This window comes from Lagopus muta, chromosome 1 (genome assembly GCF_023343835.1).
Source record: "Lagopus muta isolate bLagMut1 chromosome 1, bLagMut1 primary, whole genome shotgun sequence".
Lineage (NCBI taxonomy): Eukaryota > Metazoa > Chordata > Aves > Galliformes > Phasianidae > Lagopus > Lagopus muta.
In genome coordinates, this window is record NC_064433.1 from 181,007,900 (window position 1) to 181,032,792 (window position 24,893).

The 24,893-nt window shown below is 39.5% G+C and overlaps 1 protein-coding gene across 11 annotated transcripts in view; it reads right to left on the reverse strand.

Annotated features, from left to right (window-relative positions):
- YAP1 (Yes1 associated transcriptional regulator) overlaps window positions 1-24,893 on the reverse strand; it is a 102,689-nt gene that overhangs the window by 54,247 nt on the left and 23,549 nt on the right. For all 11 annotated transcript variants that reach the window (XM_048947630.1, XM_048945180.1, XM_048945980.1 and 8 more), the window contains one exon: window positions 23,892-24,139. In XM_048947630.1, coding sequence (XP_048803587.1) covers window positions 23,892-24,139 — 248 coding nt within the window. The remainder of the gene's footprint in view (window positions 1-23,891; window positions 24,140-24,893) is intronic.

Consider the following 24,893-nt stretch of genomic DNA (forward strand, 5'->3'; position numbering starts at 1 on the left):
GTTCCTCAGATGGTGCAGGACCTTTGGCAGAAACTTTTCTTTTGCCATCACCTACCAAAGCTACACTAAGGGGCTCTGCTGATGAAACCATATTTTTCTGAGAGGCACTTCATGATTTTGTTGACCCATGACTTCATTAATCCACTTCTAAAGAATTACATGCGGTATACGGAAGGGGTAATGCAACATCACTTCATAGTGACTCCTGTATTCCTACAGTCACCATAGTTAAGAGAAAGAAAGAAAGAAAAAAAACTAACACTCCAAACCAAAGTACTTAAAATATCCAAGAGCATCAAATCCAACTGCAGAAACCAGAAAGTGAAGAACAGCAACAAAATCTCCATCGGCAGCAAGACCAGGACCCCACTCAGATCTGTGACACGGGAGAAGACAAATTCTTGGGACCGTTTTTCTAAGTTTTTATGTTAAAGGTTCAGATTGCAGTAATTGTTAAATGATGACACAACTGGGCCAAGGAACAGGCACATTGTAACAAGCCCTTTCTTTCTGCTCTGTGTAATGTGGGCAGAACTTCCAGGACTACTTCTGAGAGCAATCCCCTTCAGAAGTTTGGTTTTTACAAAATGATGGGTACTTCCCTGATACAAGATGACAGCACTACAAAATCCACTATGTGAAAGTAGCACCAAGTGCTCTACAGTAATCCTGAAACAACAGAAGAAAGATGGCCAAAATGACTGCCAGTTTTTGAGCAAGTTAAAATTGGAGGAAAATTATTAAAAACAGCTTGAACATCTTCTTTTCTCAACAAGTTATCTATCTGTAAAGCATTTAAAGTATGGCAAAAACCTTAAATATTTTGTTAGGTACCTCAGTTTCTTGTAGTTTTATGGCTTACAATGTAATCAGTGGCTCAGAAAGTTCACAATGTTACATATCTGTGTAAACAGATCACACTAAACATGAGAAGAGTAAGGACAGAAGTAAGGATACAGGTCAAAACTGACTGGTTTCACAATTTCTGTTTCAGCAACACGGATGGCTCAACCTGTTATGTATCACATCTGCTCTCCATCAAGCTTAGTTTTTTTAAGTCAAACAATGCTAGGGCTTTCAGGTGGGTTTCTATTTGTTTTTTAAAATCATCCTGTGAACACGAGCTAAACTAACATTATGTTGTTTAAATGCAGCCGGTATTTCTTGGAAATGTAAATTCTTATATCGTATAGAAATGCAGATAAAGTTTCCACACCAGAATAATATAATGAATGAAAGCAGTCTTTTCACAATTTAGTTGTTCTTGCCAAACAATGCCACACATATCAATGCAGGTGAACATGATCAATATAAAAGCAAAACTGCAAAAAGTTTGCTCCCAATATTTTAAGGCATTAAGCTGTATGAGAACACAGAGATTTTCCAACAGCAAAGAATAAAAGGATGCACCAACAGAAATGTGTACCATACTCGCTAGTCCAGTAGTAGTCTGAAATATTTTGATCATGTACTCCCAAAATACATACATTTTTAACCTATAAGGATATAGTATGCACATTATAAAATACAAAAATAGAACATTAAAAAGCAGAAGATGTATTAAATACTGTCATTAAAAAATGTATCCATGGTACAAAAAGCATTTTCTTTGTGGAGCTCCTAGGAAGCAGTTTGACCACCTCGCTCTTACATATTACATAATCATTGACTAGGCTGTGAGAGCTGTACTTTAAATCAAAGATAAAAGCAGACATTTATTAAGAGAATCTTAGTATCAGACTTATCTTTAATGGGGACCATTTTTGTTACATTCCAACAGAAGTTTTGAGTCTAAGTGGTGTAGAGAGGAGACAAAGCAAAGCTGGCAGCTGAGTACCATTTTGCTACAAAGCCAAGCCCAAATCCAGAAGACAAAACAAAAATCACAGCCAACAACAAAACCAGGCCTGACTTAAAACACAAAAAGTACAACAAAGACAAGGTTTGCCTTCCATTGTGTCTCTGCTGTAAAAAAGGAATCCTTTAGTTTGCCATGGTTTTAGTACCACCAACTCTCACCAGCTTTTAACTCATTTGCCTGCTGGGAAATACAGATGTTCTATTAAGGAAGCAGAGAGCTGACAATCTGTGCAGCTATTAAGCTCTTCTAGTCATTAATACTTCTTCCTTGATAAAATGAGTATGTATTTAAAATGTATTTAAGCTGACAAGAAGTGGGACAGGTAGATGAATAAGCATTGCTGTTAGGGATTTTGAGTGTGGGGTCCCAAGGCCCCATTTGTCCATGTGGATAAATAGAAAAATAGCAGAGTGGCACCACTGTGATCAGCTCCACCTTATCTTGATCCAACACTCCCTGGACATGTAGCAGTCCTACCCCACAGCAGTCATCAGAAAGACTCAAATTCTGCATCAGCACAGCTCACTCAAAACAAACAAAAAAAGAAAAAAAGGAAAAAAAAGAACAAACCACTCTGGTAAAGTGGCAGGAGATATTATGGCCCACTTACCAAGCCGACATGTGTTATGTGAGAATGCTATTTACAACATCACATGCTGGAACTTGTTCCCAAGCTAGCTAAACCTACATGCTTAATTGACTCAATAGACAATGCTGTATTGTCAAGACTAATCTTTTCCTACAGGCTACAGTTTCTAAACCACAAATGCTTTTATCCCTTTCTATTTTTCTTAGCACTTCCCCAACCAGAAAACTTCAAAATACACACATTCAGTAAGTATTTGGGTAAGTACTATATTGACTACCACTAAAATTCACATACCATGTTAACTGAGTCATCAGAAAATCCAAGCACATTAAAGAACAAGAGAGCCAACAGGTTCTTTAGGTTTATATTTCAGAAATCCAAGACAGAAGGGACTAAGCTAGCAAGAAAGCCTGAAACCAGATGACTGTCACCAATATACACCACACGAGGCACAGAGCAGCAGTGCTTGCTGACCCACTTTTTAAGTATTTGTTCCAAAGTTACTTTCAAAGAGTCAGGTTTGGGAAAGAAAGAAATCTTCTGGTTGAAGATAAATTGTCTGATAAATTGTCCATTAAGAACTAATTTAAACAAAAATTTTCTCAGATGCTCCAGGCTACCTTTTATTCATATTGATGACAAATGCTTTGAGGGAAAAGCACATTCAGAGAAAAAAATGCCTCACTCTAAAGACAGCCTTCAAAATGACAGATTCCAGTAATTGCAAGTTGTCTTGAATCCATAAATGATACTGTTGAGGACGTTGTGCATCTAATGCGCCACTGATAAAAACTTGTATCTGATGGTCTGCCATCTCCCATGCTCAATTAACTCAAGTTGAAAATAATCCTTTAAAACAGTGGAGGGTTAAGTTAACAACCACCATGTCTTCGTTCTACTGCGTTCCCTTCTGTCTCATTCTTCACACCAAAGAGTTATCCTGTTTATATTGTAGTAAAAAACACCTTTGCAAATAAAGCATGCTACTCCCTTTAACAATGTGCTTAAGAGCATCTGGTTCCATTTGTTCCACTTTTCAATGATCTGCACAAAAGAAAAAAAAACTATTATCCAACCTAACTGCAACAATTAGGAGAAAAAGCTGTAGATAGAAAATTATTTAAAGCACAGAAATTAAGACTCCAAAAAGCCAAGTCTTGTTGGAAAGATATTCTTTCAGTTGCTACAGGGTCTAATGATATTTTGACAAGACTGCAATTATGCTTCTGTTACAAGAACAGATCTCATTCTCCACTTCTTGCCAGGATAACACTGCTTTTAATTAATGCTTTTGTAGTGAAGTATGCCCTCCAGCAGTAATGAGTTTTATAATAATTTCAGTATGCACCATGTATTCCTCCACATCATTTATTGAAAAACTCTCATCATTCGGTCTCCCAGATATTGCAGAAGCCTTGCTTCCCAGAATTCTTCAAAACATTGTTAAACAGCGCTGTGCCTACCAACACGCTGTTAAAACATGTCTTCACATCAACATTTTCCTCTGCTTCCCTCAAGAAAGGAACGTTCTGTGCCTATTAGACTGGCACTACCACAAGAGAACCAAATTTGCTTTTAAACATTGGTCTCAGTTTCACTTGGGGAATCGGCACACACTGCTGAGGCCGCACCTCGAGTGCTGTGTTCAGTTTTGGGCCCCTCACTACAAGAAAGACATTGAGGCTCTGAAACGTGTCCAGAGAAAGGCAATGAAATTGGTGAGGGGTCTGGAGCACAAGTCTTATGAGGAGCAGCTGAGGGAGCTGGGATTGTTCAGTCTGGAGAAGAGGAGGCTCAGGGGAGACCTCATTGCTCTCTACAACTTCCTGAAGGGAGGCTGTGGTGAAGAGGGGTTTGGCCTCTTCTCCCAGGCCACGAGCAGGACACGGGGTAATGGCTGCAAGTTGCACCAGAGGAGGTTTAGGTTGGACATGAGGAAAAACTTTTTGTCTCAGAGAGTGGTCAGGCACTGGAATGGCTGCCCAGGGAGGTGGTGGACTTGCCATCCCTGGCAGTGTTCAAGAGGCGCCTGGAGGTCCCTTCTAACCTTGTGATTCTATGATTCAAATGATTGATAAATGCTCTCAGTGTGATGTCTTTTAAACAGAGTTACAAGCCCTGCCGAAGTGCCATAAGGTGCTGATTTTCAATTATGCTTACTGATCACCAAACGTGGATTTTATATAAATACATATACTTATATACACACATACATACACACATGCACAACTGCAGCTTTTATTCTTAACATCCACTGCATAACCAACCTCTCCAATTTGAATGGTCTCACTAAAGGAAGTTTCAAACCAGTTTCAGCAAACAAACAGGCAATTACTGAAGCCGCAGAAATCCAGACACGTATTTATCCAAAGTGTGAAACAAGTCAAGTACTGTGTAGGAAATGTTATGAAATCCCTGTCAAGAAAGCTAGGCCTCAAATTTAATCCACTGCCCCTACCATAAACAGCTGTAAAGTAACCGAGTCGTTTCTAGGCATTATTACCTAATTAAACATGACTGTCTAATTAACTCTGCAAGAAGGTGGAAGTTCCAAACCGATTCTTATATGCTAATCAAAATTGGCTTTAGAATACGCTTGGATGGCTTGCAGTGACTTTGAGGAGTGCAGTCGGTGCACAAGCTGCTGCCTTTACAGGCTGCAAGGAGCCATTTTTGTCTGCCACATGTGTTCTTTGACATTAAACAAGGTAAGAAATTAAAATTTTAAATCTCACACTGGAGTATTCATGCTATTTAAAATTAAAGGGGTATCTATATTTCAGTAGATTCAATTCTTCAGAGTATTCAGGCATTTAAACTCAGTATAAATTTACACCATTCTCGAAGAGGAGTTGACATTAAATACTATTTCCATTTCCTCTCCTCTACTTTTGTATTTTTCTAATAAACTGAATCCAATATCCTGCATGATCTCTCAAAAGAGAAATTAATGTCAGAATCCTGGCCGCATTTCATACAGAAACAATCCTCAGTTTCTTCTGCTTGATTCTTGCATCGCTTCACTGAAAGCAAACATTTAAGTAGGAAATGATTTGGTAAGAACATTGCCGGAGAAATTCATAAATGACGTTATTTGGCCTATATCAAGAAGTCCAAATTAGATGACAGCCATCTCTCCTGCTCCCAAACTCTCTTCCTTTTGCTGGAAGGTGCACCTGTCTGAAGAGAACCACTTGAATTCTAAGGTCAGGTGGGACAGTCTAAAATCTGCCATGCCAGTAAAAATAACAGCATGTTGAGCTCCAAGTTGCCTTAATTTGCAATTGCAAAAACAATCAATGCAAGAGTTCTAAGGCTTGCAACACCACAGAAAATGAAGTTATTTTGTCTATTTGAACAGCTTAACAGTTCTAAGAGCACTCACACACACAAACAACGGAATTGGGTATATGTTGATTTTTTTTTCAGAATCAAACCTCTCACAGGTTTTGAAACCTTAACTGCCAGTTTATTCTACACCTCTGAACCATTTGCCCAGCAATCAGCTGACGGACTTAGTAAAAGAAGTCAAAGAGTAGCTAGACATGAAGACATTAAGTACATAGGCTTTCCTTACCGCTTGGACTACCACTATCAACAGAAAAACATTGGTTACCTCTGAACAGCATGCTGCAAGTATCAATTAAGTAAGTTATACTATGACCCCTTTTCTTGGAGAAGCCTGACTAGGTTACTCACTTCCAATATATTTCTTGGTATAAAGTAAAATGTAGTGACAGAATGCAAACAGATTCTTCTGACAGAAGCAGGCTGACCAAGTACTGTTAAGATATGAGAATTCTGGTAACATCTTAGTAATTTTAATACTAAATCACTCACTAAAGAAGGTTTCATTAAAAGCAACCTGTAAATTAGTTTCAGTTAACTGTAAAATCAAATAGTATCCATCTTGATACAGCGCATTGTTTGAAAAGGAAATTAGTTATTAATTTTTTCTGTCTCTTACTAGGTGAACCTTTTGATTTATGTATCTGAAAGGGAATAAAATATTCACAGCAGAGTTGAATACATCTTGTAATGAACACATAGACTGGAACTATTTGCCCTATCATCACGTAGTAGAAAAGTTAATTAAAGCACTCAAGGTTGACTTTGGTTTTACACAGAACAGCATTTAAACCAAGCAGGTCAACTGGAAGAACAAGTCATATATCAAAAAAGGGCTGTGTTCGGAAAGGAAGAGCTTGATTTTTTATTCTGGTCTTTGATATAAACTGTAACTACAACTGTTCACCCAAGGAAATGCACTGAACATCATACAATTTGTAAAACATTATGTTTGTAAAATGGTAAGATACATGCTTGATTTCTTTGTTATTAATCAATTCCTCCAAGAATAAACCACAACCAATTCCCACACTAGCAGACCTACGCCTGCATATTCCTTGTTTTCTTTTTTCCCCACATCAACTCCCCTTGGTCAGATGCTCAGTAGTTTTCCATCATTCCACCTAATAGGCCTATAGGAACAACAACAACTTGTATTTTCAGGAAGAAAAAAAAAAATGCAGCCTAAAAGAAGACTATCCCTCTTCTCAGGCTTCTAAATCAACCCTAACTCGACTATAGGAATAAAGCAGTAGTGTGCAGCTATGCCACTGAGAAGAGTAACACACCGTATTGCACGGGCATAAGATTATCATTTTGAACTGTCATTTCTGCTTACAACTAAGTTAAATCATTGCCCGTTTTATTGCTTTTGTGGAACAGTTTTGTTTCATACACAAGGGAGAAATGAAGAAATTCCAGTCCTGCCTTATTTCTCAGTTCCCTGTAAGCCCTTCCCACATCACCTGCTCTATGAATTTGTACCTTGCTCTACAGCCCAATTTAGCTGGTAGCTTTGCTTCGACAACCCGCAAGCTTCTGCTGTAGGTGCAGTTACTAACAGAATGTGACTGCTCTTTCCTTATTAAAGCTCCATCTGGTTACTAATTGTTTTACTGACATATACTTCTATATCCGAAATTCTTCATATTCTCATCCCTCATTACAAGTTGTCTAACATTTCTTCTTGCCAAGATTTAAAATCCCACTAAAGGGCTGAACAGATCAAAACCCTGTTCAACATTTCAACTCAAATTTATCTTTCTCCCAGTGCTTTTTATGAAAACACAGCATTTCAGGTCCTCCAATTTAGCCCAACTTCAGTTCCGATAAAATGCTGAAGAAAGTAAGGATTCCAGGCCAAGGCAACAAAATTTAGTTTCAGAGTTGCCTCGTTAGCAAATTAGCCATGTTAGCATAACACATTACACAGGCTAATAGCTCAATTCAATTCCCAAGGTTGTTGCTTAGAATAAATATTAATAAATGAAAACACACACCTTGTTGACTTCATTTAAATTTAGTTCACACACCAAATTTGTAACCACAGCAAAGCCAAGTTTATGCATATAACTAGAACTATTTAAAAACAGCCTCAGACCTTGACATATCAGCTACAGAATGCATACTGCACACAGCTAAGTTTGTTTTTAAACTGCCAGTCTTAGAGTGTATATTTGTAGGACTGGATGAACTGAAGCTTAGTTCAGTTTCTGTGCAACAGGAAGGTGGTAACTGCACAGATGCGTACAATAAAACTTCTTCAGTTTCAGTGCACAAGCCAGACTAACACCAGTGCTTTTTTCCATGCAGCTGGTTAAGGACTGCTTTTACCCTTTATTTTACTTACTTAAAACAAACTACTTTTCACACCAACTCATCTGTACTATTTCCATTGTGATCCATGGATATATCACATATTCCCAGCAGATAAATGACATCTTCTGTTAGATGCTGAAATAGAACATCTCGTGCCACGTTTCAGATTTATCCATTCCATTAAATCTGTCATTCTATATGGAGCGTGGGAACGTATATCCAACAACTGGAGGATCATTATAGAATTTGGATTCAAGAAGATATATATATATAATATGTATAAATGTGCCTGTTTCTTACTCTCAGAATGACTGTATGCAAAAATCACAGTGAGTTTGTTGACAATTAGCAACAGCAGAATACTGCTTAGAAATTGACTCAAGAATTAGACAGTGAGGTTTCAATAAAGTTTGCTTTTGAAATATCTATATAGCCTCTCCTGCACATGTAATTTTATCATTCAACTCAGTCATTGTACAGATGTTAAAAATATCGTTTCTCCAAATCACAGCACATGAGAGCTATGCCAGGCTCCTATGAAATCTCACATATCTATTGCAGACAATACAAATGCATCAAAACCTATTTGAAGCCACTCAGATGGAGCAATATAATACTATTCTAGTTCTCCATAAGAAATGGTAATAATAGGATGCATTGCAGATAGCAGTATTGGTAGTAATTCTATATAAGAAAAAAAAAAAAAACAAAAAAAAACAACCAGACCTCAAAAACCTAAAAAACAAACCAACCCCTAAACAGCAAACCAACAAAGCAACTCCAACCTACTCACTATATCCCAAAGAGTAAAACAAAACTGTATTACTGGCTCCAAAACTGCATTTAGTCTTCTAGGAAATTATTACTATCAGTGCAAATGGGAAGGAGGAGACAACAACAAAAATCTATTGTACTCATTTACTACAATCCTGTTACAGTCACTAATGCTGTACAATTATTTTAAAAGTTCCACGAACAACAAAAAAATGGTTTACGATGTCACTGGATATTAGATTAACAATTCTAAAATGCATTAGCAATACATTACAGTGTAGGGGCTTGTTTTGACTCAAGTAAAACTGGATTTCTGTGTCAGATGGAATAACTCCACATGCATTTCTCCAACAGCCCCGCTGTTTTAAGGGCTTAGGTTACTCTCACTCACAGCCTCTCTTGACCACGTCCTCCCTCCAAGCAGTCATGCCATGAATTGGTTTAGAGAGCTTAGGAGGTGAAAAAAATCCCTTACTCAAAACAAAGTAATGTATGGTCCACATGACGTAACTACACAAGTAACCATCTCAGCACAACAGCTACGACACTCAAGAGATGCTTTTGCAAAGTCTTTGCTGTTTGCCCATGAGTTTTATTCCTACCCTGTGCACTGTGACACCCCCCCCCCCCCCCCCCTCCACTGACTTACAGGAAAAAAATGAAGAGCAATTGTAGCAACAAGAAGCACAGATCAGGACCTAAAGCAGACCCCAAGTACCTTGGCAAACGTAACTGCTGTGTGTGTGTTTAACTGCGGACACCTTGCACTATACAAACCCTGCTGGAACCCCCACACTGAACTCATCTGCGAGGTTACACTTTAAGACTTTTTTTAACACATTAAAAACTAAGGGTACACTTTCTCAGTGGATTTACGTTTTTCTCTATTCTGTCTAGTCCAGAAACTCATAATTACAGTACACCAACAGTACAAATACGGAGGATGATTTCATAAACAAGTAGCAATTTCTTCTACAATTCCCTGTTATTATGACTTAAAACACACAGCACTGATCATTTAAGAACCATTTCATGTGCTAGGTGAAATGTGATTACCAAGCTGCATATCCAGGAACCTGCCAGAGCTTCAAGTAAATTAAAACAAACTGCCTTAGTATGGTTACAATAGCAGGCATAAACTCAGAGAACTGATATACATCAATCAAGCATTCCAGGAAAGCATATGCAAGACTGTGGAGTACAGAAATCATTTGAACAACTTATTCTGTCCAAGATGCAAAGTGGGATGCCACCACACAATGCTATATGTTTGTACATCAAACTGTGATAAAGTTTCTTAATTTACTGCACTTAAAATACAAATGACCCGAAAAATCCTATCCAGATGTATGCTACTTCATGCACTTGGTTAGAAGAGAAGCTACATCTCATTTTAAAAGTCATCAGGTGTGAGTTCCTCATCAGGACCCGCACTAAAGTCTTCACTCTGTTGGAGAGAACCATTTTCTGAATGAGCACATTAATGGAAGAACAACAGAAAGCTCCCAAGCAAAATTAATCAACCTTCACAGCTGGGAGAAGAAAGCTTCCATCTCACCCGTACTTGAATTTCTCAAGATATATATTTTGCCCATCTTCCAAATACCTTGGTATCACTTACTTCAATGACAGTCAATATAATATACAGTCAATTAGAAACTTATACATTGTTAGTAGCAGCTAAATGGTTGATATTCCATTCTAGAAATGAATCTTTCATGGATTTTTTTTTAAATGATACAAACAACGCATCATTTTATCACATCACCATACTTCACTTTTGTTGGAGCAGCTCCCACACAAGGTCAAAGCAAGTACAGAAGATCTTTGCTTTAGAAGGTGAACACACCAACATTAAGTCTTCGCATCCCAGAGTTCATGCAGAAGACTCAAAATTCTGGAGACATAATCATAGCAGGCATTACGTTTCCCAAATTGGTGACTAGGAGATCTGATCTGATTAGTAACAGTAAGTTAAAAAAAAAAAAAGAAAATCCACTTCCACAGGAGCCTATATACTAGTATATTTACTGAAAAGATTTAGAAAAGATAATTTGCAGAATACAAGATCAATCCTGACAAGCACAGACAAGCATCAACTGTTCACTGTCACTTCCAAAATAAGAACTGAGCACTATTGATTGAAGCTGATAGGAGCCAAGTTTAGAACTGAAAAAGGCATTTCTTCATGCACTGGATAGATGACCAGTGAGATTTCTTGCCAAAGTGTAGAGTAGATGCTAAAAGTTCACATGGTGTCAAGAGAAGACAGCACAAGTCTTGGAGAATAGAGCTAGACAGAAATCGTGCCTGGATCATGATACTCCTGAAATGATAGTTGTAAACTGGAAAAGTACGCAGTGATGGTATCACGTATACTTACCCTGCTCTTTGTCCTTCCTAGAAATTTGCTCATGACAACTTGCCAGGAACAAGAAACTGTGCTGGACATGCACTTGGTCTGAATCAGCACGGGTATGTTTGCAGATATGCTTTTGTACAGGAGCAAAACTGGCAGGGCTCAGTTTTAAAACCTGAACATCCTATTGAGAACAGCAGATAAAACTTAGAATAGCTACTTGTAAATGCCTCTATACTGCCAGCATTCCTATTTCCAAGCCAACCATGCACCTTCCAGTGTATTTCCTTTATGTAATCACTATATTTACACCTTAGACACATTACATAAAAATGCATATATGAAACAAAGCAACGTCGCCATCTGATTATGAGGTCAGCACTCCTGTGTCTGTCACAAGCCAAATACTGGCTCAGTAGAAACTGCTACAGAGTAACGGCTAGCAGGTTCTCAGTTCATCTGCAATGCTGGACAGGAGCTAAGCAGCCCAATCGCTTTGGCAGACAAACGTTTTCTCTTTAGTAGAAAGACCTGTTGAAGTCAAAGTGGAAAGATGGCTTAGGAGGCACAACAACGGGATGGGCACCAGTTGCTGAAGCACTACAGCCTGTATAACTTTTTTTTTTTTTTTTAATATTCAACTTTTCTTTTTGGACCCATCAGTTTGACAAAGCACATGCTTCCAAGAATTCACATCTTATTTAATTTTCTGTAGCTAGCAAAACAGACAAAGATTGTAGATGGAAGTCGAGAACTGAACCACATCCTCTTCTTTTACATAAAACGCATCTCAGTTTGACTAAATCAAACATACACACATGGACCCAAACACGGTAGGTGGGACTGTGCTATTTTAATCAACAGTGGGTAAGTAACTGAATGCCTGAACTGAATATTATCCTCAGTGCTCATACCCTCCGATAACAATCGCAGTAGGGGCAATACAGACCAAGTATAAGTACCTACAGAGGTAGGCAGATGCTACCAACTTCAGCTACTTCTCAAGAAGTCTGCGATGGAGAGAATGAACCCCTCACGATACAGTCAGACTTGCTACTCCATGTGGACCATCACAAGTCCATGGAGCCAGGGGAGATCCACCCGAGTGCGCTGAAGGAGCTGGCAGAGGTGACTATCAAGCTTTCCACCACCTATCAGCACTGCTGCTCAACCAGAGAGGTCCCAGAGGATTGGAGGCTTGCCAACATAACTCCTATCTACAAGGGTTGTGAGGAGGACCTAGGAAACTACAGGCATGTCAGCCTTACCTCAATGGTAGTGAAGGTTATGAAACAGATCTTACTGATTGAGATCGCACAGCCCATGTGGGACAGTTGGAGGATCAGGCCCAGCCAGCATAAGTTCATGAAAGGCAGGTCCTGCTTAACCAATCTGATCTCCTCCTATGACAAGGTGACCAACCTGGCAAATGATGATGTAGCCTACCTAGACATCAGCAAAGCCTTAGACACCATCTCCCACAGCATGCTCCTGGAGAGGCTGGAAGCTCATGGCCTGGGCAGGTACGCTCTTTGCTGGGTAAAGAACTGGCTGAAGGGTGAGGCCCAGGTAGTAATGGTGGATGGAATGAAATCCAGCTGATGACTGGTCACAGGTGGTGCTCCCAAAGGTACTGGGGCCCATCCTGTTGAATATCTTCATTGATTCTGAGTGGAAGGATTGAGTACACCCTCAGTAAGTTAGCAAATGACACCAAGCTGCAGGGAAGTATTAATCTGTCTGAGAGTAGAAAGGTCCTATAGAGGGATCTGGACAGGTTGAACTGATGGGCTGAGGCCAATGGAATTAAGATCAAGAAGACCAAGCACCATGTCCTATTAAGTCATAACAACCCAGGCAACACTACAGGCTTGGGACAGAGCAGCTAGAAGACTGTGCAGAGGAAAAGAACCTGGGGCTGTAGGTCAATGCTCAGCTGGACATGAGCCATCAGTGTACCCGGGTGGCCAAGAAGGCCAATAGTACTCTGGCTTGTATCAGAAATACTGTAGCCAGTAGGACCAGGGAGGTGATCATCCTTCTGTACTCAGTTCTGGTGTGGCTGCACCTCAAATACTGTCTGTGTTCAGTGTTGGGCCCCTCACTACAAGATATTGAAGCCCTGGAGCACATTCAGAGAAGGGTAAGGAAGCGGGTCAGGGGTCTGGAGCACAAGTCTTATGAGGAATGGCTGAGAAAACTGGACTATTCAGTCTGGAAAAGAGGAGGCTCAAAGGAGACCTTATCATTCTACAACCATCCGAAGGGAGGTTGTGGTGAGGTGGGGGTCGGCCTCTTCTCCCATTTAACTACCAATAGGACAAGATGGAATGGTCTCAAGTTATGCCAGGGAAGGTTCACGTTGGATATTAGGAAAAAATTCTCCAAAAGAGGGGTCAGGCACTGAAATGGGCTGCCCAGGGAGGTGGTTGAGTGTCTGTCCTGGAGATATTCAAGAAATGCATAGATCTGTTATTAAGGAACATGGTTTAGTGGGCAGCATTGGATGGTTGCACTAGATGGTCTTAGGGTCTCTTCCAACCTTAACGATTCTGTGATTCTACATTAATTAAAAGCATCACATATAAGCAAATGTAATTCTGTAGATAGCTCATAAACAATTTTACAAACTTACAGAAAAATTATGTGCAGATCTTGACAAAGCAACAAGCATCAGAACCAGAATCTCACACATTTCAAATCAATCTCATACAAACTTGTTCTGTGTACACAAAAACATGCTCAGTGGCTTCTTTTGGAGATGAAGCAGTTTTTCAATTAAGTTTATTCACGTAAAGTCTACCCATTACAAAAGCCAGCATTTTCACTGTACTGAAGTCCCTCACCAGTTTAATAAGTTAGCTGTGACCTTGGTTTAGAAAGCACTTAAAATCCTCCTCCTTCAGTTTCACGGAGCAAGCATCTGAAGGCATTCAGAAGGGGCAGAAGTTGGCACTAAGTCTACACTCCTACTGCAGTAGGACTGCAGAGAATCAGTTAAAGCTCACAGGCGACCTCTGCGTCATTCACCATCACAGCATAAACAGATTTCAAACTGCAGCCTTGAGCCAAAGGCACACTAACTGCTGCACCAGAAGAAACAAACAAACTCCTGCCCACTCCTATTCCAATGCAACTTTAAGAAGATGGACAATGGAGGCCACAACTTTTAAATGGAAGAATATTTTTTTCCTGGAGACTTTTCCACACACAACTGTCCAAATTCCTCAGCAAATATCCATAACACAAAGCTGATCGTGTTAGGAGCCACCAATTCATTTAATAAATAATTATATTAAAAAAGCAGAAATATGAGTTGCAGAATATTTCTGATGAATACAATTAAGTTTTCCTTTGACCCTGCTAATAGATAGGCTAAAATGTTAATTCTTAACCAACTGTTTAAGGTCCATTTCACATTTTGTCTTCCTTATGACCTAACCAGTGACTAAATTATCAGGATACTGTAAAACATACAACAGATCTTTTTTCCAGTTATTAGTCATTACAGTAAAAACCACAATAAAAAAGCCCACAAGCATACAGACTGTAAGAGTTCTCTTAATCCTACAGATCTGAAAGTTCCTGTCCTCTATGAACTAATCATTATTTGGTCCCAATATCTTAGTTCTCCTTCAGGACAGCTTCAAAGTATGATTCCCTTAAGAACGGAAAACCTGAAAGACCAGTTATGAAAGTGAACACTTCCTTCACTCCAAATCTTTAACTCACTGGATTGAAGAGTTAAGAAATTAAGTACATGTGTACTTAGGGACAGAAGCAGGAAAATGAAGCATAGGTCTACACTGATGACATGTAATTATGTCAACAGCAGTCTAAGAAACAGCTCTTAGAAATCTATCTGGATGCAAACTAGAATGCAGGCAATTTTAGCTTAGTCAGGCTCTTGCGTACAAAGCATTGTAACCATGGAACGCACTGTTCACTGATCTCACTAAGACTGCAAGCCTTTAAAACCTTTTACTGTTAAACAAATGTAATTCATCCTGACCTAAAGACAAGCACAGAAGGGACACTTAAAATGCAACAGTTTCTTTTTTCTTCATAGGCATATGTATTTTTTTCCTTATGTATCTATGAATGGCCTATAAAGTCGGATATAGAAGATCATATCTAAGCTGCCAGATTGAGAAGATTCACATCTGATATGCAACCATTGTTGCATTTTGAAACTCCAGCCAGAGACCACAAAGCCGAGCACTGTCTCAAAAACACACGATCTGCACTGTACCACACAGTCTACTTCCATTTTGTTTCAACAGTAAGACTTCCTCCACAAAGTATTTTTACCAGTCTTCATTCCAAGAGAAGTTTTGTTGGCCACGATTCTTCAGTTTCACATTTTCTGTCTAATAACCTTTAATACTTCAGATTACACTTTTGTAAATACACCTCATTCCATATCCTTAATTGAGGGCAAAGCTGTTTACTCTGATAAAGTTTTTCCAAATAACAGAACATTTAAAACACACCATTAATTGTGTATATACTGGACATTTACATCTACATCAACTATGTACATTCAGTAAGAGTGGAAGGAAGTTCCTTTGTGCTCTAAAGAGATCAGATGTTAGAATGAGCATAATTACAGAATATGTGCCAACCAAACTTTTAAACAATGAACGATTTTTTGAGAAGCTGTGAGGAAAACATATTTAGTATGAAAACTCACCTACTGAGTTGCTCTTTTGTCCCCCTTTACTCAAAGAATTCCATTCTGCAGATACAACCTGTGCTTGTTTGCTTTCATATAATGTGTTAGTATGTTATAAATGTCTAATTTTACAACATGTCCAGAAATATGAAAAGTTTACTTAACAATTCAGTTACAAGTAATTAGAAAGGAAAAGGCATCCTTGAAGCAGTAACTATTTAAATAAACTCTTCTTACAGAGTACCAAGAAAGCTCTCCATAAATCAGAACTGCTTAGAGATAAACTAGCAATAGTAAATGACCTTTATTTGACTTCCCTATAAAACAGTTTAGAAGGAAAAAAAAAAAAGTCTGGATTCACAACCTCAGTGTAATAATCAATAACTAAACTTAGTGCTAACACTGCACTGAGCTAGCAAACAGCATGCCAGAGTCTCAACAAAAGCAATCTGGTCTTTCACTATGACACAGCAAAGTCTCATTAGTAAAATTAAAGCAAAGTCCAAGACTGTTTTCAAGACAGCTTTGTTTCCTTAGCAACATCCATGACAGACAGGCAGTATACTGGTAAGATCTTACTTACAAGGAAGCTTTATGTTACCTAGCTTTACTTCCCTGAAACACAGCCTGCAGTAACAGCGAACAGATTAAATCCCAGCTGAGTGAACCCCAGAGAAGAGACTCCAAGAAGCACTTCAGGAGGCCATGAAACAGTGACACAGTCTTGTTATGCTGGATCAGGCTTTGGGGCAGAGGGAGCCATCAGTCCGTGCTGGCCGCAGCCACCCTGTGCTTCTGTGTTCCTCACCACATCTGTGGGGCACTTGCCAGAGGACTGCTGCACACAGACAACTTTCTAAATTTCCTGCATGCAACCAAATGAAATTTTCTCAAAGAATTGCCAAAGAAGCCAGGCCATTTAAAAGTATGGGGGCTTACATAATTACACACAGCCTGATTGGAAAAAAAAAACACAAAGCAAAACAAACACACACAAACAAGAAGAACCAAAACCAAAGAGGGGAGAACAATATATATATATATATTACAAATTGCTTATACAAAATAGCAAAAGACAGTGAGTTCCACCATTAACAAATTTTACTGCATATGTATGCTTGTATTGTACAAACAGCAAATGTAATTACATTGGAATTCACAAAAACACTAGGAAAGAAAGTTAATAGAAGAACTGAGTAAGCTATCAGTTTCAAGAGGTTAAACAAAATCTAATTACATCATCTGAATTTGCTCCCATCTGTGAAGATAAACACATGCAGTGGTCTGGCCACATACAAGAACAGGAGAATCATCCCTATTTTGGTTGACGTCTCTCCATGGTCATTTACCTCAATTTTGTTTTGTTCCTTTGGTTGGATAAGGGAGGATCTATGCATCCATTCCAAATCAAGAGCCGAACTCAATCTGCTTGCAGTTAATATTGACTTGTTTTAATAGTTAATGTTGCATTTCAACACCAAGTAACAAATCTTCATCTCCTGGGCATCATCCGATTACTGCTGGCGTCCAATACATGGAAGCGTTTCCTCAGGAGCAAACTAGGATCAAATATTCTGCTTTCCCACTACATGTGACCCATTGAGGTCCTGCAGTCAGGCATTCCAGCGTACCCAGTGCTAACAAGTTACTTAGTCTGAGAGTCTGCTGCAGGAATGGATAAACTCGAGTGAAAATTTTGCTTGCTCTGTGTTAGCTTTTAAAAATACGCAGCTGAGGTGCCACAAGCTCAGGGCTTTGCCTTTGGAATTTTACACCTACTGATTTTTCTCACTTGCAGAAAAGGAGAAATAAGGGAGCAAGAGATAAATGTTGTAAAAGTAGGCATGATTTTTTCCACATGCCACTCAGGAGTTCAACTGCATTTACCCATTAGGAATAGCTCTGATAAAAAGTGGGGGGGGGGGCAGGCGTCTGTCTGGGTTTCACAGGAGATTTCAAACGAACAACATTCTATTATCTTACTGCTTTCCAGTGAATGGAAATGTTCACGATGAGACTAATAGGTTGCAGATTACCCTATGCCATAAAGGAGATGACTACAAAAAAAAAAAAAAAAAAAAAAAACAAATGACTGCAGTTCTTTGTCATCTTCAACATTCACAATAAGAAAGGGTATGAAAGGATAAGAGAGTCCGGAAGATGCTCATCTTGATTGGTATTGGATTCTTGTTTGTATTTAGAAGAGGTCAATTGCTGAGCATTCCACAGTGGTGCAATTGCTCCCACAGAGCTTGATGCTATTACTTCTTTTAAGAAAACAGAACTTGACAAAAATCTTTAAAACTGGGACAGAAGAAGCATGCTTTTTCAATATGGAATTCTAATTAAACCAGTAGTAGAAGCCTTTAAATACTAATCAGAGAGTCTCTAAGATTTGTCATTAAAAGAGAATGGTTAATAAAGATCTAGAATCATGATTACAGCTGTCAATGTATTACAGTTTTCAGACCACATTAAGATAAAACATCTCAAATCAGATGTAGGAGATAGGTGAGTATGACTACAAAGCAGTATTATGTATTTGAAGAATACAAAAAAAAAAAATTACATTTGTGTTCTCGGAGGCAAAATAAGAGGCAATTCTGCCCAGTTCCATAACAGAAGTTGAAAGGCTTAGTTTTTATGCTTGATATTTGAAACAACCACTTTTTTCCATCTTAATGAAAACCGTGTTAATACAATCTTGCTCTGCCAGGTACGGTGCTGCCTTCTCTCTCCAGTGCGTGCACTCAGATCCTATCTAGATCTGGAAGAATTACATTCACCATTTCCTGCAGCTGGCCCACGCTTCCCTCCAGCATTAGCAGCTCTCAGCACAAGTGTGATCCAGTGCCTTTTAGAAGCCATGGAAAAGTTTCAATAGGCACTGAATCAGACACTTACGCACAAAAGATTATTAACAGAGATACTACTGAGAGGCAAAACCTGAGGGAGGAAGAAGAGTACAGAACAGCAGACAATTAAAAAAATTCCTCAGAAACTTTAATTGTTATCTTACAACTGCCACAGATTCTGTATTTCTCTCCAGTTCTGTTTTTTTCTGAGGATGATTAATATTGATACACTTATAAATAAAAGAAAAATATATTAGTGAAAACCACAGAGTACGTTTTCTGTTTACATAAAATCACAACAGTTTATTAAAACTGTTTTTGGAACAGTCTTATGAAATTATCTTGTATGGAAGGGTACTGAATGCAAAGATACTATCAGTACATCTGCAATTTTTCTTAAGCAAAACAAAGCCAAGCACAAGAAAAGCACTGTGGGCCATGCCTTTCACTGATGCCCACCCACTAAGCTGCCTGCGCGTTCTCTGAACTGGCTGAACTGGAGGTGCACTTTCATCCTCCTCCCAGTCGCAGTATTAACACTAATCAGGAAGGTTTGCCCTTCTTCTTTCTCCCTTCTAAAGATACAGAAATCTCCAGTACGTGTTCAGAATAGTTAGTATCGCGGTTCTCTCAAAGAACAGATTCAAGAACTCAAGTAAGAGGCAGAAGGAAAAATATGCACTTAGTACTGATGTTCCAAGACCAAAAATCTAAGAATTGTCAAAAAAAGCCAACAGACCACATTCTGCACTACTTTAAAAGCCTTTTAGCTCATATCTCTCTTCTTTAGCTATGTTCGAAAATGACAGTGACTATTTTCCACAAATCTCTTGGATTCATTTTTTTTTGTCAGTCAATGACCTGAATGTTTTTGTAATCCACCAATACCAAAATAAAATTACTTTGACATTCAGCGAACAGAAAAAGCCTTCAACTTCTTTTTAAGCTAGAAAGTACAAAAATTAGTCAAACTCATCAAAAGCAGTGGTTGTGGCTTTGGTTTCTAACAGTACAGCTCTTTTACTGTCTAACTAATTTGAACCGCAGAGCCATAAACACGAGAGCTCCCAGTAACTGATGATTCCAAACACGCACACATCGGTGCTCGGTAAAATGCACAAGTGTGGCAGCAACAATCCCAGTAGAGATTTTCTGCCCTGGATGAAGAAGATTAGTCTGGTGAGCTGAGGAAGAGCAGGAAGAAAGGCGCAGATGGTACAGCTGTCACGGTTGGCTCCAGATAGGAACAAAAATAGAGATGTGAAAGAAATGTAACAGCACTGCTGGTTACTTCTCATGTAGGACAAAACACTCGTGTATACTTGGGGTCCCACGAGTTAAAGAAAGAAAACAAGTTATCAACAAACCTGCCTGCTATCTCAAAACCATTTTGCTTGGCTCCACCCAGCCATGCCTCTGTATGAAGCAGGTGAGAAATGTGTAACAGCCATCTATTTCCAAGGCTTCTGCCAGATGGGTAAACACCTCCATCACACCCACAGATACTAATGAAAACCACCTTGGCCTCCCTCAGGAAGTCATTCAACACTTCACAGAAAAAAAATAGGAAGTTGTTGATAAACTGCTTGCAAGAACTACTTCCTGTAGGAAAAGTAATTACAAGACTTGTTTGCTGGACAATCAGTTAACTTTCCTTCACACTACGAAATGCAAAGCGTTGCACAACCTTTGTAAGAATCGAAAGCATCACACTAAGTTAAAACTATACAACAGTAATTCTGAACCTCAACATACCCAGATTTCTTCTTTCTGGAAGTTGCTGCCTGCGTCTCCCCCAGCACGTTATCTTTTGCCTAGAGTGACCCGCTATCTTCCTCTGTAGTTCACTGAAATGTCAACCAGCAGCTGGCGAGCAGGAAGTGGTTAAAAAGCAATGCAGTTGACATCGCCACAGAAACCAAGCAAGCCTCCTCAATGGCATGCTTAAGAATGGGCTGAAGTGTACTGCACTGCAATGCTGAGATGACTCAGATGTGACCGCTCACAAACCAGGCGAGCCTCAACTGATCAGTTCTGTGTAAGTAGCAGTTTCAGTTTTAAAAAAAAATAAGGATAGTTTTACCAAAATCTGCATTTCCACCAACGGAAAATTATACTCAAGAGTCGCTGTCATAACAATGAGATGAGCACTGAGGAGTGGAATTCCGGCAAATCTTACGCTGAGCATTCGGACATAACGGGGTTTATTTGTCTGGATGACAGACTGACTTCCCAGATCCTACACTACGACTCTCACCCTACTTTAACATGCACTAATGTGTGTGTTGTGTATCCTACCTACACACACACACACAGTTATTTGGCCAAACAGCTATTTTCTTCCCCATTCCTACTATTATTTCACCAGACCAGGCTGCCCAGAGCCACATCCAGCCTGGCCCTGAAAGCCTCTAGGGATGGGGCATCCACTTTGACCCACCGATTAGTGGAAGTGACTAAAATCTTTGCAGTACAATACTCAGTTTTACATTATTCTATTTGCAATATAGCATATTATGATAACTATAACCATAAGGCCTACTGACATCTGGAAAAAATCTATTACCATTACCTATTCTGCAAAGATCTTTCTAGAACTTGATTACCAGACTGTTCACACAGTGGCTACAGAACAAATGGAAACAAAGAGCAACGCAGCTGAATGCTTGGAAGAGGCTGAAAAATCAGCATATGGTAGAAGGAATCACATCACATTTATTCAGCTTCAGGAATTTCAGTCCTCGTGCTTTGAGCAGAAGCTTAAGGCACAACCAGACGAGACATGATTGTAACAGGTTTGCACATTTGAGACAGAACTTGTCACTCAACACTTGAAAAAAGACTCCTGAAACATAAACTTTCTACTTAAAATTTCTTTCAACTTCTTAAAAATCGAATACTAGCAAAACATTTGCTTTGTAATTTTTCTTTATACAAATCTCAACGGACTCCAATGAAGTTAGGGGATCTCACCTGCAGACAGCACTGAACGACCTTTTAGGGACAACAATGCTCTTCAAGCGCGAACAGAACATGAACAGTCTTCAGAACTGTCCTCATTAGACTCTCCCATACCACAGCATCACCCAAGGAAAGCCAAAAGAAAACAGCCCATTAAGCTGTTTAAAATCTCCAAGGTCAGCATGTGACCCAGCAGGGAGAGGTTCAGAAAGTACAGCCTTTATTTTCACTCCTAACAACCTGGTTTGTTTCCACTCCTTTCCCCTTCAAGACACATCCTTCACAGCTAGCAGCTCTTTCAATCATTTACTTTGGATGTCTGATTGAGAACAAATGATCTTGCTCATGCAGATGAGTTTGCCAGACTTGTGTGTACTTTCCAGTCTCAGGCTCTTTATTGTTCTTGTTGAAACCTGATCCTTTGAAATGGATACCAGAACACCAAGAGAGGACAAAAAAAGCTTGCAAAAAAAGGAAAAGATTTTTTGGTGGTAATAATGAAACTGCAGAAAAGCTTTCCAAGATCAAAACTATCACTGATTTCACTTCAATAGCCACAATTTAAAAAAAAAAAAAAAAAAAAACCCAACAACAAAATCAACTTTTAAAGACACTTTGCACCTCTCAAACTGCTCTACTTTTTAAAAAAATGTTATCAGAAACAATTGTGACAGCAAACTTGAAAACAACTGCTTTCCGTGACTGGTAAGCTGCTCTTAAAGAGTTTTCACCAGCACAGTCAAAACAACTAAACTTGCTTTTCACTGAAGAACTCAGCCTGTGCTTTCCTCAAGGCCCAACCAGCTACCAATCTCGAATGGCACAAACTTGCATTGTTCCCAAAATTCTACTTGTGCCCACTGAAGAATGCATTCTGGAACACACTGATTTGTTAAAGTCTAGCAAAGAAGGCATCACATCATTGACATCTTTATGCAATTCTCATTTTTGCTTTTCTAACACAAAATTATTGCTTTCAAAAATTGGATTTAAGGCTCAAACAATTTGACAACTGCTGCAACTCAGTTTGAGTTCTGATAAGCGATATTAATTTCTCCTTATGAAAACACCACTGTAGGAATAAGAAAGAGTTTTAAGAAATTCTACAGTGTCCATTTTTACTGAAGGCAACAGATTAGTTTTAAAAGCAACATTTGATTGAAGTATCTGAGTTTGTATCAGTGATAGCTTTAGCAAGAAAGGTAGGAATACAGCTATTTTATTTGGCAGAAGCAAGTTTCACGTAAATAACACACTGTGCTGCCTCTCCCCTCTCCCAGCCCTGGAAATGACACACAATGGATTATTTAGAGCCTTCCAGTTCAATAAAATATTCAAAATACAGTCAAAGTATCTGAAGGCCAATCACATGTCCTGGTGGGCACGCTTTCAGAATGAAGGACAAGCTTCTGCTGTTCTAGGGATGGAAAGAAAACCCAACGCTCCCCAATGGTCTGGCTGCCACGTGGCTGGCATATGCCACCTCTCCTCTGTTCTACAGAAGGTGGTACTGATTTCACTGCACAAAAAAGCCACAGCCAGAAGAAGAAACAGCGTTAGAAGTTCTGCAATTCCCATTTCACTGCAAGGAAGGCAGATGGGTTCAGAGTTACAGACCCAAATACTGTTATCAAACACATACGTTCATGTCCTCATGAGTACAGAGCAGGCAAAAATGTTTTGACTCTGCATTTACACAATTGTACTTAGTGATAAAATAAGAAGTCCTGACATATTCCTGCCACAACAGAGTCTACAGTTACTTTATTACAGTTTTACATCTGTAACATAAAAATAAGGTATAATGTATTTTGACCCAAATGAGAATGCTGGCAAGATCCAGCAAGTGGAAGAGTCACATCGTTCAAAAATCTCCACATGCATTTCACTCGTTTTCAGTGCACAATGTAACAGACAACATTCTTCAACCAAGATTAAGATGGGATAAATACTCATTGAGCATCACACAATTTCCAGAAAGAGTAGAACTGATATGGGAGAATTCCTAAGTGGTTCTTTTCTAAGTGGTTCTCTTCTAAAAGTTCTAAGGATCTTTTCTCCTACTAAAAACCAGGAGGTTGTTTTTAAAACTTGTATTTCAAAGAAAAATTCAAATACTTAAATAACAACAACCAAAAAAGTATACTTACTTAAGGAAGTATCTCTGTCCAGATGGTGTCTTGGCCATCTCCCAGCCCGGTGGCAGAGGTACATCATCAGGGATCTCAAACGAAGACTGGCGGAGATGCTGAGAAGACGGCGCTCCAGGTCCAGTCACTACTCCAGAGGGTGTGAGCGTGCCAGGGGACACGGCCCCCAGCTGCAGGGATGCTGGAGAGGAATGAGCACGGACGTGCTGAGGGGTCAGGGCTCCGGCTGTCCCTGCATCAGTGCTGGCCTGTCGGGAGTGAAAGGATTCCCATTCAGATTTCTGTACTTCAGCAGAAATGCATCTGTCCAAAGGCACTGCTCTTTCAAGGAATCTTTCAGATGAAATTCCCGAGTTGGTCTTTCTAAAGTTACGCATATTTTGCAGTTGGTTAATTTGCATCAGACAAGTCCCCATACAAGCCAAGAAATATCAACTATAAGTATTCAGTAACTGCTTTAAGTTCTGTGTTGAAAACTGAAGTTCTTGCCCCTTGGTGCAGGCTTCCGGCAGCCTACAGCCAGCACACTGAGCACGGTACGCTGCGTGGCTCATTGCTGGACTGCACCCACCCATCACCATCACTTTCTGCTGACGGAGGTAATTTTCCATCCCCTTATTGAAATGGGGGTGTGGGGTGCAAGGACACCCACACATAAACCTTCTGCATGGGTTTAAGGAAGGGGCAAAGAGAAAAGTAAGAGAGATGTGTCCGTTGATGGCAATGAGCCCCAAGAGACAGAGAACTCCTGAACTCAACCACCAGAGCTACAAAAGGCTGAGCACAGAATTTCCTAACCTGCACACCAACTGCTCTTTAAGGGCACTCACAAAGAGCCTGCCAGTGCTTTATCTAAAGAAAGCTTCCGCAAACTGTTTGACCAGTCAATCAGAAGTGACTCAGAGACCATTCACAGAACTGCCAGACTGAAGCACGAGAGCTTCTTTGGCAGTAGGAAATATATGTCCAAAGCCAAAAAGACAAAGCAGACCTGAAAGCTGG